Raw genomic sequence first — 14,565 nt, 5'->3', positions numbered from 1 at the left:
AATAAAGGAGGGGACTGAGCAGGCACTCCTGGGGAGCTCCAGTGTTGAGGATCAGCGTGGCAGATCTGTTGCTACCTACCCTCACCACCTGGGGGTGGCCCGTCAGGAAGTCCAGGATCCAGTTGCAGAGGGAGGTGTTTAGGTTCAGGATCGTTAGCTTAGTGATGAGGTTTGAGGGTACTATGGTGTTGAACGCTGATCCGTAGTCAATGAATAGCATTCTCACGTAAGTGTTATTTTTGTCCAGGTGGGAAAGGGGAGTGTGGAATGCAAAAGAGATTGCATCATCTGTGGATCTGTTTGGGCGGTATGCAAATTGGAGTTGTCCGGGACAGCTGATGCTCTCATGCATGCCTCAGTGTTGCTTGCCTCGAAGCGAGCATAGAAGTGATTTAGCTCATCTGGTAGGCTTGTGTCACTGAGCAGCTAGCCGCTGTGCTTCCCTTTGTAGTCTGTAATAGTTTGCAAATGTAATTCAACCACTGAAAACCTTCCCACTTTCTGGCTAACAGATTTCCCCATGGATTTTTAAATCACAGGGTTTTCAGTACATTTATCTAAAGTCATCCCTTTAAATACAGTTTCATTAGAATTTTATCAACATACTTCACTGTAATATATAGAGAGAATGGGATCAGAGTAATAAGGATCAATAAAAGAATGCCATCAAAACATAGGCCTATAATATAATTCATATCTCCGTTTCAGCACCAATTGGTAGATTTAAAAATGATCTGATCTTGTAGACTAGGGTTAGGAATGTATTCAGTACTCTACCAATTCATAAAAAAACAGGTTTGGATAGCCTTTACGTACAAAATATATTAGTACATCAAAAATACAGTGGTTTGATTAATCCTGAAAGTTGCCATTCAGTTGTTCAATCCATTAAATATTAAATATTGGAAAGGGAGAAAACAATAAAAGTTGACCAATAGTCCTTTAGATCTACCCTAATCCTCACTGATCATGTAACTGATATGACAATGATCCAGTCGTCGTAAACCATGCGCCCGGCTCCAGGTTCAAACTGCCAGGCTTGGTCTGTATTCCATGATGATTCCATCAAGTGGGCTACATGTCCCAAATTATTGAACAACTTGTTACACGTTAAATACTATCCACTGTTGCTAGCAACCCTCAGGATCAACCACATGGACATGACATAGTAAAGAAAGGGAAACCAACGGTGTCATGGAATGATGCCAAATGTAGCCTACAAATTGAAGGGAACTAACACTTAAGTGACAGTCAAAAATGTGTGTAGGTATTACTGATGGTGGCTACCAATAGTGGCTAATATATAACATGACACAAATTCCGGCCTGAAATTTAAACATTGTAGAGCACAAAAAATGTGGCCTAAAATTTGGCCCGACTGTCATTATGCACAGATTTGGCTTGTCATCTAATTTGGCTTGCGTCTTCAAGATTCATCCCTTCAAGTTATAAGGCCACACAACTTCAATTCTGCATTACGGTGCAGTATTTCATACACTTCACTGTGGGAAAGGGGCACACACTGACGAGTAAGAAAGTTACAGATGCACAAATATCATACCCCCCCCCCCTCAAAACGCAAACCTCCTTGTTATTGTAATGGTGAGATGTTAGTATGTCTTCAGGATATAATATTTGTGAGTCTGTAACGTTCTCACTCATCATTATTCATAATTAAGTCAGGACTATCTGTAATCATTGTAGCATCCACATTAATGTAGAAGTGTTTAGAAACATATTCTATTCTTATTTACAATAAAAGTGACTCCAAAATGACACAATGCGTTATTTACCATTCATTTCTTTTGGGCAAAACAAACAGCATCCAACGAGTTTGTAGAGTCACAAGGTTTATGTAATCATTGCATGCTAGGAATATTACTGGTCACCATAGCAACACCCATGCACTCCAGCAGGTATATTTCACTGGTCATCCCCAAAGCCAACACCTACGTTGGTCGCCTTTCCTTCCAGTTCTCTTGCTGCCAATGATTGGAACGAATTGCAAAAATCACTGTAGTTGGAGACTTATATCTCCCTCAATAACTTTAAGCATCAGCTGTCAGAGCAGCTTACCGATCGCTGCAGCTGTACACAGCCCATCTGTAAATAGCCCATCCAACCAATTACCCACCTCATCCCCATATCTGTTTTTGTTTTTCTGCTCTTTTGCACACCAGTATTTCTACTTGCACATCCTCATCTGCACATACAGTGGGGCAAAAAAGTATTTAGTCAGTCACCAATTGTGCAAGTTCTCCCACTTAAAAAGATGAGAGAGGCCTGTAATTTTCATCATAGGTACACTTCAACTATGACAGACAAAATGAGAAAAAGAATCCAGAAAATCACATTGTAGGATTTTTTATGAATTTATTTGCAAATTATGGTGGAAAATAAGTATTTGGTCAATAACAAAAGTTTATCTCAATACTGACAGAGGTCAAACATTTTCTCTAAGTCTTCACAAGGTTTTCACACACTGTTGCTGGTATTTTGGCCCATTCCTCCATGCAGATCTCCTCTAGAGCAGTGATGTTTTGGGGCTGTTGCTGGGCAACACAGACTTTCAACTCCCTCCAAAGATTTTCCATGGGGTTGAGATCTGGAGACTGGCTAGGCCACTCCAGGACCTTGAAATGCTTCTTACGAAGCCACTCCTTCATTGCCCGGGCGGTGTGTTTGGGATCATTGTCATGCTGAAAGACCCAGCCACGTTTCATCTTCAATGCCCTTGCTGATGGAAGGAGGTTTTCACTCAAAATCTCACGATACATGGCCCTATTCATTCTTTCCTTTACACGGATCAGTCGTTCTGGTCCCTTTGCAGAAAAACATCCCCAAAGCATGTTTCCACCCCCATGCTTCACAGTAGGTATGGTGTTCTTTGGATGCAACTCAGCATTCTTTGTCCTCCAAACACAACGAGTTGAGTTTTTACCAAAAAGTTATATTTTGGTTTCATCTGACCATATGACATTCTCCCAATCTTGATATGGGTACCCTAAAATTAAAGCTGACAGTCTGCACTTTAACCTCATAGTTATTTGTATCAGTTAAAATCCAAAGTTCTGTAGTACTTAGATAAAACCAAAAAAAACGGGTCACTATTGTAACGGGCTTCTTCTGTTGAAGGAGAGGCGGACCAAAACGCAGCATGGTTATTGTGATACATCTTTAATAAAGATGAAAATAGAACAATATACAAAAAAACAAGAAACCCTGAAAAACCGAAAGCAGCCCTATCTGGTGTAACAAACACAAAGACAGGAACAATCACCCACAAAACCCAGCACAAAACAGGCTACCTAAATATGGTTCCCAATCAGAGACAATGACTGATTGTCAATGACTCAGGCCAAACACAGAAACAGACAAACTAGACACACAACATAGAATGCCCACTCAGATCACACCCTGACCAAACAAAACATAGAAAAATACAATACAAATGCAAACTATGGTCAGGGTGTGACAACTGTACCATTACTGTTGGAGTTCACTGTTTAATATATGAACTCTCATTTTAGGAATAAAACACAAACTTCTAGAAATAGGTTTAAAAAATATATGTAAATATTATACAACACTAACTTTGGGTGGAGTGTAGAAGCCAGATATTAGAGGCAGGCAGGCAAGTCAATAATCTAGGTAAAGTTATAAAGTAATCTATAGGCCTAAATAACCTACATAATCTATATGTTGCCAAACTCCAAAATGGTTGTGGTCCTCAATGCAATCAAAAAATAGGGTCACACTTCATTTGGAGTCTGGATTGTCCATCTAGATGCTCTACAGATGGTCATACTATCAACAAACTATCTATCAACTGCTTGCTAATGTTGCGGTTAGGGTTAGGTTTAGGAATAAGTGTTAGGGTAAGGGTTAAGGTTAGGGTTAGAATAAGGGTTAAGGGCTAGGGTTGGGGTTAGTAAGTAGTTGAAATGTTACTGTCTGTAGATAGTATGTGGAGCATCTTCAGATGTACTATCCAAAAAATAGAATCAGCACTGAAACGGAATGGGGAGTTTTCTTCCCATTTTCAAAAGTTATATAGACCCTACTTGAGTCAAATCTTCTCTGATGTCACAAAACTATTTCCCCCTTCCCCTCTCTCCCTCTCCCATGAGACTTGCAATAATAATAAAAATGAATAAATATAACATATAAAACATCCAAATCTAACACACACTATTTTCTTCTACTTTTCTTATTTTCCTTCTTGTTCGTTTCTGTCTTCTCCTGCCAAACCAGTCAATATAAAAGTATCAAACCTGCATAGGCAGTTTGTTTGCGGCAAGTCCACATTTTTTTAAACATATGCATTTCTAGTTCCTCTTTTGTTCTATTTATTAAAAACAGTGTTTCCACCAATTACAGGGGAGATGTTTTACCTAGCTGTCTCTACAGAGGTGTTACATACCTCCACACTTCCTGTATCTCTCATGCTGACACAACCCATTGCTCCTCAACAGACCTAGGTCAGTTCAAATACTATTTTAAATCATTTTAAATGCTTTAGCATTTGCATTAGCCTGCCTGGAGTGCCAGGTGGGCAAGGTTCTCTTTTTGAACTATTCTATTGGTCCATTAAACCAGGAAATCTCAATCAAGCACAGATAAACTATTTGAAATGATTTCAAATAGTATTTGAAAGCAGGCCTGGTGTTCGACATCAGACAACCCAAAACCATGACTGACTGATTAATAAGCTGAAGAAGTATCACATAGCACTCAAGTCATTTACTCCACATTCTTTATTGAAGGAACTACTACAATAAAGCTATGTTTTACGTTGCTTAACTGTCTACTTCACAACAGTTCTTACTTTAACAGTTTTAACAGCAACAGTTCTTGCTTTACCTCAGGTTCATCTGGTAGGGACATTCCAAAGTGAAAGTTGATGGCAGAATATTACACTTATGTACAAACTTTCACAAAATAAATCAGTACGTTTGAATGAAAATTGAAACATACAAATCAAATAGTATATATATAACACCAGGGGGATTCAAAGGTCTACACAGACTATTCAGTAAAGGTAAGTACATAACGTAAGTATTTCAGTTATATTGCTTTGCCATTATAACAAAACCGAAGTCCTTTGAAGTTTGAAGTCTGGATGCATTTTCCAGCCACGACACAAGTTCGACACAAGTCTAGTACAACAAGGATAGAATTTGAAAACTTTGCATTAACTTTGTTGTAGACCGTTTATAGATAGTGGCACATAGAGTCAACAGTCTTGCTGCTGTTGCTTGTGTTTGGAAGAGTCAGTCCTACTACACTACTGAAAGGAGCTGTGGAGACATATCATCCATACTGGCTTTTCCTCCTGTTCCCATCTCTACCCATGCTTTTCTCCTTGCCGCGAGGTGAGGTGAACTAGGCTGGTGTTGCTACTACAGGGGCTAAGGAGACATCATGAGGAGATGCTGGTGCAGTTTCACAGTGTACTGGTTCTGTTGGTTTTATTGGTTTTGGTCTTGGTGTTTGGTTCAGGCTGAGTTTGGGTGGGTTCAATGCAAGGTGTTACAGGGTACCATAGGGGTTGGGCCCCAAGATGGTTCAGGTCACCGAGTTGGGTTCAGACTGGTTGGACTTAGGGCTGGATGGGCCCGGGGCTCAGACTGGTTGGGATGGGGGCTGGATGGGCTAGGAGATTGGTTTAGCTCTCGAATGGGTCCTTGGGGCTGGGTGGGTTCGGTGTTCTGGGCTGGCTGGGTGTCAGAGGGATGTTGAGTTCGAAGATGCGGTCGAACTCATTGAGTATGAGCTCCACAGCCTGGTTCTGATACACCATGTTGATGGCCATGTTAGCGTTGTCCCGCTCCGGACGCATCAGGGTGGGACCAAACACTATGCCGATGTTCTGGGTCGACATCCGGTTGGATTTAGCGTGCTCCATCACTCTGGGGGAGGAAGAGAGAGAGAGAGAGGGTGGGGGCAAGAGAGAAAGATATTTATATACAGAAAAATATCAAATGCAAATGCAACAATTTCAAAGATTTTACAGTTCATATAAGTAAATCAGTCAATTTAAATAAATAAATTAGGCCCTAATCTATGGATTTCACATGACTGGGTAGGTGTGCAGCCATGGGTGGGCCTGTGAGGGCATAGACCCACCCAATGTGGAGCCTGGCCAGGGCTTTATTACAGACTGAAGTACCTTTTGCAGCTCTTTCAGAACATCAGCTATCTTATTATGTGTGTGTGTGGACAATGTCTGTGTGCAGGCATGTGGGCAGTACAGTTTGGGTGTCTTTGTGTGTCTGTGGACACCATGTATTTATTTGTGCATCTGCATGATTTTTTCATGCAATCTAGAGGCATAATCATTATGTATAATTCTATGTAAAGAATGTCAATTTTTCAGAATATCTAAGCTTATCCTGGTTAAGGGTAAAGACAGTCCTTAACCAGGATACTAATGTACTTTGTGCCCCCTCACATTTTGTAGGTGCACACACACACACACACACACATGCATGCCTGCACACACACACACATGCATGCCTGCACACAAACACACACACACACATGCATGCCTGCACACAAACACACACACACACACACACACACACACACATACAAAGACACAAATAAGTACATGATGTCCACAGACACACAAAGACCCCCAATTTGTTTGACCAAACACAATGCTATTTCTCAGCGATCAAGACAACTACTGACTTTCAGCATGCATATAGGGAAGGGCACTCAACTTGTCCTACTGCACTGATGACTGATGATTGGTTTAAAGACATGAATAATACAATTATAGTTGAAGCTGTATTGTCAGATTTTAGTGCAGCCTTAGATGTTAATGATCATAAATTGTTAATTGAAAAAAATCAGTTGCCATCTCATGGTTGGAGTTATTTATCCAATAGAACCAAGAGAGTGTTCTTCAATGGAAGCTTCTCTAACATCAGATATATACAGTGCTGTGTCCCTCTGGGCAGTTGCTTTGGGTGGTTACTGTTCTCTATTTTTTACAAATGATTTGCCACTGGTCTTACACGAAGATAGAATTACTATGTATGCAGATGATTTCACACTTTACATGTCAGCACCCAAACCTACACTATATACAGTACCAGTCAAAACTTTGGACACACCTACTCATTACAGGTTTTTTCTTTATTTTTTAAAAACTATTTTCTACATTGTAGAATAATAGTGAAGACATCAAAACTATGAAACAACACATAAAGAATCATGTAGTAATCAAAAAAGTGTTAAACAAATCAAAATATAGTTTACATTGGAGATTCTTCAAAGTAGCCACCCTTTGCCTTGATGACAGCTTTGCATACTCTTGGCATTCTCTCAACCAGCTTCAAGAGTTAGTCACCTGGAATGCTTTTAAATTAACATGTGTGCCTTGTTAAAACTTAATTTGTGGAATTTATTTCCTTCTTAATTGAAGACCAAGTCCATATTATGGAAAGAACAGCTCAAATAAGCAAAGAGAAACGACAGTCCACTTGAAAGTTTCTTCAAGTGCAATTGCAAAAACCATCAAGCTCTATGATGAAACTGGCTCTCATGAGGACCACCACAGGAAAGGAGTTACCTCTGCTGCAGAGGATAAGTTCAATAGAGTTAACTGCACCTCAGATTGCAGCCCAAATAAATGCTTCACAGAGTTCAAGTAACAGACACATCTCAACATCAACTGTTCAGAGGAGATTGTGTGAATCAGGAATTCATGGTCGAATTGCTGCAAAGAAACCACTACTAAAGGACACCATTAATAAGAAGAGGCCAAGAAACAAAGAAACACGATCAATGGACACTAGACCAGTAGAAATTTGTCCTTTGGTCTGATGAGTCCAAATTTGATATTTTTGGTTTCAACCGTTGTATCTTTGTGAGATGCAGAGTAGGTGAACGGATGATCTCTTGCGCTTAAGTGGGACTATAATTTGTTTTTCAACAGAGCAATGACCCAAAACACACCTCCAGGCTGTGTAATGGCTATTTGACCAAGAAGGAGAGTGATGGAATGCTGCATCAGATGACCTGGCCTCCACAATCACCCACCCTCTACAATGTAGAAAATAATAATGTTTTTTTTTTTTTTAAACCTTGAATGAGTAGGTGTGTCCAATCTTTTGACGGGTACTGTATATATAATGTACCAGTCAAACATTTGAACAGACATACTCATTCCAGGGTTTTTATTTATTTTTGACTATTTTCTACATTGTAGAATAATAGTGAAGACATTAAAACTATGAAATAACTTATATAGAATCATGTAGTAACCAAAAAAAGTCTAAAAATAAATCAAATTATATTTTTTATTTTAGATTCTTCAAAGTAGCCACCCTTTTCCTTGATGACAGCATTGCATACTCTTGGCATTCTCTCAACCAGCTTCATGACGAAGTCACCTGGAATGCTTTTCCAACAGTCTTGAAGGATTTCAATTTGCAAATAAATTCATAAAAAATCCTACAATGTGATTTTCTGGATTTTTTTTCTCATTTTGTCTGTCATAGTTGAAGTGTACCTATGATGAAAATTACAGGCCTCTCTCATCTTTTTAAGTGGGAGAACTTGCACAATTGGTGGCTGACTAAATACTTTTTTGCCCCACTGTATATGCTGAGCACTTGCTGGCTGCTTTTCCTTCACTCTGCAGTCCAACTTATTCCAAACTATTCTACAATGTAGGACATAGTAAAAATAAAGAAAAATCGTTGAATGAGTAGGTGTGTCTAATCTTTTGACTGGAACTTGGGTATGACGCTACAAGCTTGGCACACCTGTATTTGTGGATTTTCTCCCATTCTTTTCTGCAGATCTCAAGCTCTGTCAGATTTGCAAACATTTTCTAAAAACATGTTTTCACTTTGTCATTATGGGGTATCGTGTGTAGATGGATGAGGGATTTTTTAAAGCCAGCTTAGAATAACATAACAAAATATGGAAAAAGTCAAGGGGTCTGAATACTTTCCGAATGCACTGTATATGGGTTTTTGACACAAAAATCAACCCCACTAGTAGTTCTTGTTGTGGTCTTGTCCCATCTTGATTGCTGTCCAGTTATATGCAAGAAAGAAAGACCTAGGAAAGTTGCAGCTGGCTAAAAAGAAAGCAGCACGCCTTGCCCTTAACTGCACATGCAGAACTAACATCAACAACATGCATGCAAGTCTTTGCTGGTTGAGGGTTGATGACACATTAACTGTTTCTCTTCTAGTTTTTATGAGAAATATTACTGTGCCAAAAATTCCAGATTGTCTGCATAATCAAATAACATGCAGCTCACATGCCCATACATACCCCACAAGACATGCCACCAGGGGTCTCTTCAAAGTCCAAGTCCAAAATGACTTCACGGCAATACAAAGTTTTATACAGAGCCATGATCGCATGGAAGTCCCTTCCATCTCTAATTACCCAAGCAAACAGCAAAATGAGTTAAAAATAAATAAATATTAAAAAATAATTGATGGTACGGAAGGGACAGACTCAAATATCATACCCAACCAAAAATGGTAACCTCCCCTGTTATTGGAATTGTGTAACTTTCTCACTCATAATTTTTCACAATTCATTCAGGATTATCCATGATCATCTACATTAATGTAGAAGTGTTAAGAAACATGTTCTATTCTTATTTACAATAAAAGTGACTCCAGAATGACACAATACATTTTTTACCATTCATTTCTATTGGGCAAAAATGTATCTGAAACACAACCAAAACAAAGAGGAAATGTATCCAACAAATGTTTTGAGTCACAAGATTGATGTAGTCATTGTGTGCTATGAATATGGGACCAAATACTTAACTTTTGACTACTTTAACACACAAGTGTGTGTGTGTGTGCAGACATGTTTAACCATACCAGAAGTCCCCACAAGAATAGTAAACAAACACAAATTTGACCAACTAGGGACATTTTGCCAGTCCGCAGTCCCAACAAGGATGAAGGCTATTTCTAGGGGGATTAGGGTTAGAATTAGTGTAAGGGGTTAACGGTTAGGTTTAGGGTTGGTTAGGAGTTCGGGTTACCTTTAGGCTTAAGGTTAGGTTTTGGGGTGAGTGGGTGTGTGTGTGTGTGTGTGTGTGTGTGTGTGCGGAGGGGACACCGACTCAAGAATGGGTTAAAGCCACAGCATGAGGCATTCTTCTAAAAATGCCATTCCCACCAAGCCACAGAGGCAGCCAGCAATTGCTCAAAACTTCCACATTAAAAAAGGATAGGAAAAAAGAGACGGAACGAGGGAAGAGAAAATAAAGGGAGAATGGAGGAGAGAGGTTCCAGTGGTGGCGGCAGTGGTGTTGCTGTTCCTTCCAGCAGACGAGCCACAGAGATCCCAGAGGAGGCGGGGAGGGATGAGAGGGGGAGGAGAGGTGACGAGAGGGGGGGTCAGAGGATAGGAGACAAGAGGATGGGGGAGGGATGAGAGGGGAGGAGAGGTGACGAGAGGGGTGGGGTGGGGGTCGGAGGATAGGAGACGAGAGGATGGGGGAGGGATGAGAGGGGGAGGAGAGGTGATGAGAGGGGTGGGGGGGGTCGGAGGATAAGAGACGAGAGGATGGGGGGGAGGGGTCGGAGGATAGGAGACAAGAGGATGGGGGGAGGGGTCGGAGGATAGGAGACGAGAGGAGATGAGAAAATGAGATCCAGAGAGAGAGAGGGAGAGCAACAGAGAGACAGGAATGACAGTGAGACAGAGATATGGTGACTGACATACAGATCCATGGGAGCTACATGTTGGCACAAACATCAGACTCACTAACACAACATAAACAGTCACTCTCAAGTTCTGTGGAAGTACCATAAATGTAACAGAAGAGCATATATTTTACTCGTGTGACTGAATCCTTGATCCATCAAAGTTTCAACCTCTCACTCCATGACAAAAAAGTATGTGACCCTCAGCACTCTTGAGTCCATACTGTTCATTCACAGAACACATATCGAAAGGCAACCGCTGAGAACAAGGCTGAGGACACTGCGCCATCTAGTTGTCAGTCTTCTATACTGCAGTTAAGCAGATTAGGGACTTGGCTAGATCGAGGAGAGGTCTCATACCGTTTGAGATGGCTGAACATGAACCTCATGGTGTCGTGGTTGGGAGGAGGCATGCTCAGAACCAGCCACTTCAGACGGTCCACTTTGTCCAAGTAGTCTGACATCTCTGGACACATAGACATCCGGACAAATATATTAGACTCTGGATGGCTTACTGTCTCATTTGGCACATTCATTTGTTGGTTTGTTCATTCATTCTTTAGTCAATTCAATTCATTCATTCTTTAGTCATCAAACAATCCATCAATCCATTCGACTATGTCTGTGAAGAAGGATTTATTCATGAATTCAGGAGCTACTCACTGATGGTTTCTACGATGTCTGTGAAGAAGCCATAAGGGACCAGGGGTTCAGGAAGCTCCCTGAAGAAAAGCTTTAGGGCACCTGTTATGACATGGATATCCTCCCATTCACTCTGGTCCAGGTTCAGCTTCTCTATTAGTGGGGGGAAAGAATAATAGAGGAAAGGGGTGAAGTGAGGAGGGGGGAGGTGAAAGAGAGCATTGGAGGGGATTGGAGAGAGGAAGGAGTGGAATGTAGCGTGGGATGGGAGGGAACCAGAGATAATGCATGAATTTCACTGTTAAAACTGTGCTTTTGGTCGACAGCGCGGCTGGCAGGCTTGTTGCTGTAGCAGAGATATATTGTCTGTGAAACAAGGCAATAGTTAGAATGCAGAGAGGCAGAGCTTGTGGGAACGCTACCCCAATACAAGCAACCATCCAATCCTGAACAACGTTTCTCAAGCCATCCTCAGTTACATTTGTAAACCCAATATCTACAATAGTTTCCAATGTGAAATTAATGTTTAGAACCTAATACTGTAAACTACTGTCTAGACTCTAGAGGAGTATTGAGAAACATTGGTCAGGATTCAAGGCAGTGCAATAAAGGCTAGCTGGAGCAAAATGCAAGCTGCAGTAGTCTATTTTAGCCACTTGACGGCACCAGTGCACTGTGTAAAGAACACGGTAACTGATGCACCTTTCACTGATATTTTACTCAGCTCATGTCTGTGCAAAGACAACACAATATACAAACTTCCAGCAGCTGGAAAGCTTTAGAGGCAGAGAAACATGTGTTTTTACATAAATGCAGACATTGCGCACATATGCATAGATTTGGCTCAAAGCTATGTGCTGCCAGTTCGTCTGAGTTCTACCTTGTACCAACTCCGCAGGGAACATATAACGTCCATCAGTGGTCACTGCTCGCTCTGTAATCAACAGTTATTTAAAATATCAGTTATTTAAGCAACCTAGCAAAATCAACAGTTATTTAAGCAACCTAGATTAAGTTGCTATGATCCCAGCCCATTTCCCTCCCTCCCTCCCTCCCTCCCTCCCTCCCTCCCTCCCTCCCTCCCTCCCTCCCTCCCTCCCTCCCTCCCTCCCTCCCTCCCTCCCTCCCCCTCTCACCATGGTTAACTAGGAAGCGTAGTTTCTGTATTACAGCCAGGTTACCACTCACTCTGTAGATACCGTCCGTCTCCAGACCTGAAACACACAACAGAACATGTAATACTGGCAACAACACCCATACTACATTTAACCCTGGCAACAACACCCATACTACATTTAACCCTGGAAACAACACCCATACTACATTTAACCCTGGCAACAACACCCGGGTACTACATTTTACACTGGCAACAAATTATGATAATGATAACAATAATAATAATTAGGTGGTTCATATTTCAATCGGAAATGTTTTTTTTGCATATTCCAACTTCCCCTTAGACACCCTCGGAGAGTGGGGTCACAGCCAGGGTCTGACATGATCAATGGCGACCAATACGAAATTAGGGTTAAGTGCCTTGCTTGCTCAAGGGCACATCAACAGATTTTTCACCTTGTTGGCTTGGGAACTTGAACTAGCAACCGTTTTACTGGCCCAATGCTCTAACCTCTAGGTTACCCTGGAATCATCCATTTACGTACATAAACCTATCAAATCCTATAGGGCTGTGCTATACCTCTCCTCTTCATGGCCTCAGTGCAGAGCCTGACGAAGCGAGGCACCGTGTTGTTCTCTCTCTCACACACCATTTCCCTCCCTCCTCCCTCGACCTCCACCCCTCCTTCCTCCGTGCTATACCTCTCCTCTCCACGGCCTCAGTGCAGAGCCTGACGAAGCGAGGCACCGTGTTCTTCTCTCTCTCACACAGCATCTCCAGACAACAGCCAAACACCTGGTCTGTATATAACAACAACACGGACATTTAGAACACTGAAGATCATCTTCTCTACAGTGACTTTACAGTCAATACAGAAATTAGAGGTCATGAGATACACAGAGGAACCCACATCATATCACTTCCTCAAACCACACTGAATTTTTTTTGTATTTGGAAAGATCTCCAGTTCCATGGAATTGAAAGGCCACTACTTTCCAGAGGATTTAGCATTTAGAGTGAGATCATTGAGGGATAAAGCATAACTTCCACTTAAGTCAAATTTTCACTTAGTCATATGTGGGAGACTAAGTTGAAATTCAACTTAAGTGGATATTACAGTGCCAATGCAGATGTTTTTATCTCAATATTAAATCATTCCTAGGCTAACAATTAAGTACCTTGCGGTGATTGTGTTCAATTAAAATGGTACAAAATAAACAAAAATTGCTTCTTAGCAAAGTGTATTTTCTGAAGCAAGAATTTTGCTAAGACTGTCTGGGAGCAGTCAAGAGTTGGGACTGAAAAACTGAAAACAAGTCGTTATTAGAAGAGAGGTTTGTAAACTCTTTCTTATTGGTCTATTAGCAAATTTACCACCAGGTGATCTCACCAGTCAGGCCAAAATTCCATCGTACCAAAAAAACGCTGAAATTTCAGGCAGTCTTTTCAAACAGTTCTTACACTAACAGGGTATTATCATAATTTTCACAAATTCACAGTATTATAACAACCTCATAGTGTGGAATATCCTACTACCCCGGCTCTGACGCTCGTCGGATGTGGCAGAGCTTGAAAAGTATTACGGACTACAAAGGGAAACTTAGCCGCGAGCTGCCGAGTGACGCGAGCCTACCAGACGAGCTAAATGCCTTTTATGCTCGCTTCGTATGAGAGCACCAGCTGTTCCGGACGTCTGTGTGATCACGCTCTCCGTAGCTGATGTGAGCAAGACCTTAAAACAGGTCAACATTCACAGAGCTGCGAGGCCAGACGGATTACCAGGACTCAAAGCATCCGTGCACCAACTGGCAAGTGTCTTCATTGACATTTTCAACCTCTCCCTGACCGAGTCTGTCATACCTACATGTTTCAAACAGACCCCCATAGTCCTGTGCCTAAGAAAGCGAAGGTAACCTGCCTAAATGATTACCGCCGGTAGCCATGAAGTGCTTTGAAAGGCTGGTCATGGCTCATATCAACATACCAACATTCCGGAAACCCTAGACCCACTCCATTTCGCATACCGCTCAAACAGATCCACAGATGATGCAATCTCAATCGCACTCCACACTATCCTTTCCCACCTGGACAAAAGGAACACCT

The 14,565-nt window shown here is 41.4% G+C and overlaps 1 protein-coding gene across 4 annotated transcripts in view; it reads right to left on the bottom strand.

Moving 5' to 3' along the window:
* Window positions 1-4,739: 4,739 nt before the first annotated feature.
* Window positions 4,740-14,565, bottom strand: part of LOC112254145 (Rho GTPase activating protein 9) — a 59,283-nt gene continuing 49,457 nt past the window's right edge. For 3 of the 4 annotated variants that reach the window (XM_024426422.2, XM_024426421.2, XM_024426423.2), the window contains 6 exons: window positions 13,164-13,262; window positions 12,482-12,559; window positions 12,226-12,279; window positions 11,367-11,498; window positions 11,064-11,169; window positions 4,740-5,912 (listed from right to left, as the gene is read on the bottom strand). In XM_024426422.2, the coding sequence (XP_024282190.1) occupies window positions 5,669-5,912; window positions 11,064-11,169; window positions 11,367-11,498; window positions 12,226-12,279; window positions 12,482-12,559; window positions 13,164-13,262 (713 nt within the window). In that variant the 3' untranslated portion in view covers window positions 4,740-5,668. The remainder of the gene's footprint in view (window positions 5,913-11,063; window positions 11,170-11,366; window positions 11,499-12,225; window positions 12,280-12,481; window positions 12,560-13,163; window positions 13,263-14,565) is intronic. The other variant, XM_024426424.2, reaches the window with a different exon arrangement.

The sequence above is a fragment of the Oncorhynchus tshawytscha genome, linkage group LG07 (genome assembly GCF_018296145.1).
Source record: "Oncorhynchus tshawytscha isolate Ot180627B linkage group LG07, Otsh_v2.0, whole genome shotgun sequence".
NCBI lineage: Eukaryota > Metazoa > Chordata > Actinopteri > Salmoniformes > Salmonidae > Oncorhynchus > Oncorhynchus tshawytscha.
The sequence above is the reverse complement of the archived record's forward strand: the minus strand, read 5'-3'. Positions and strand labels throughout refer to the sequence as shown.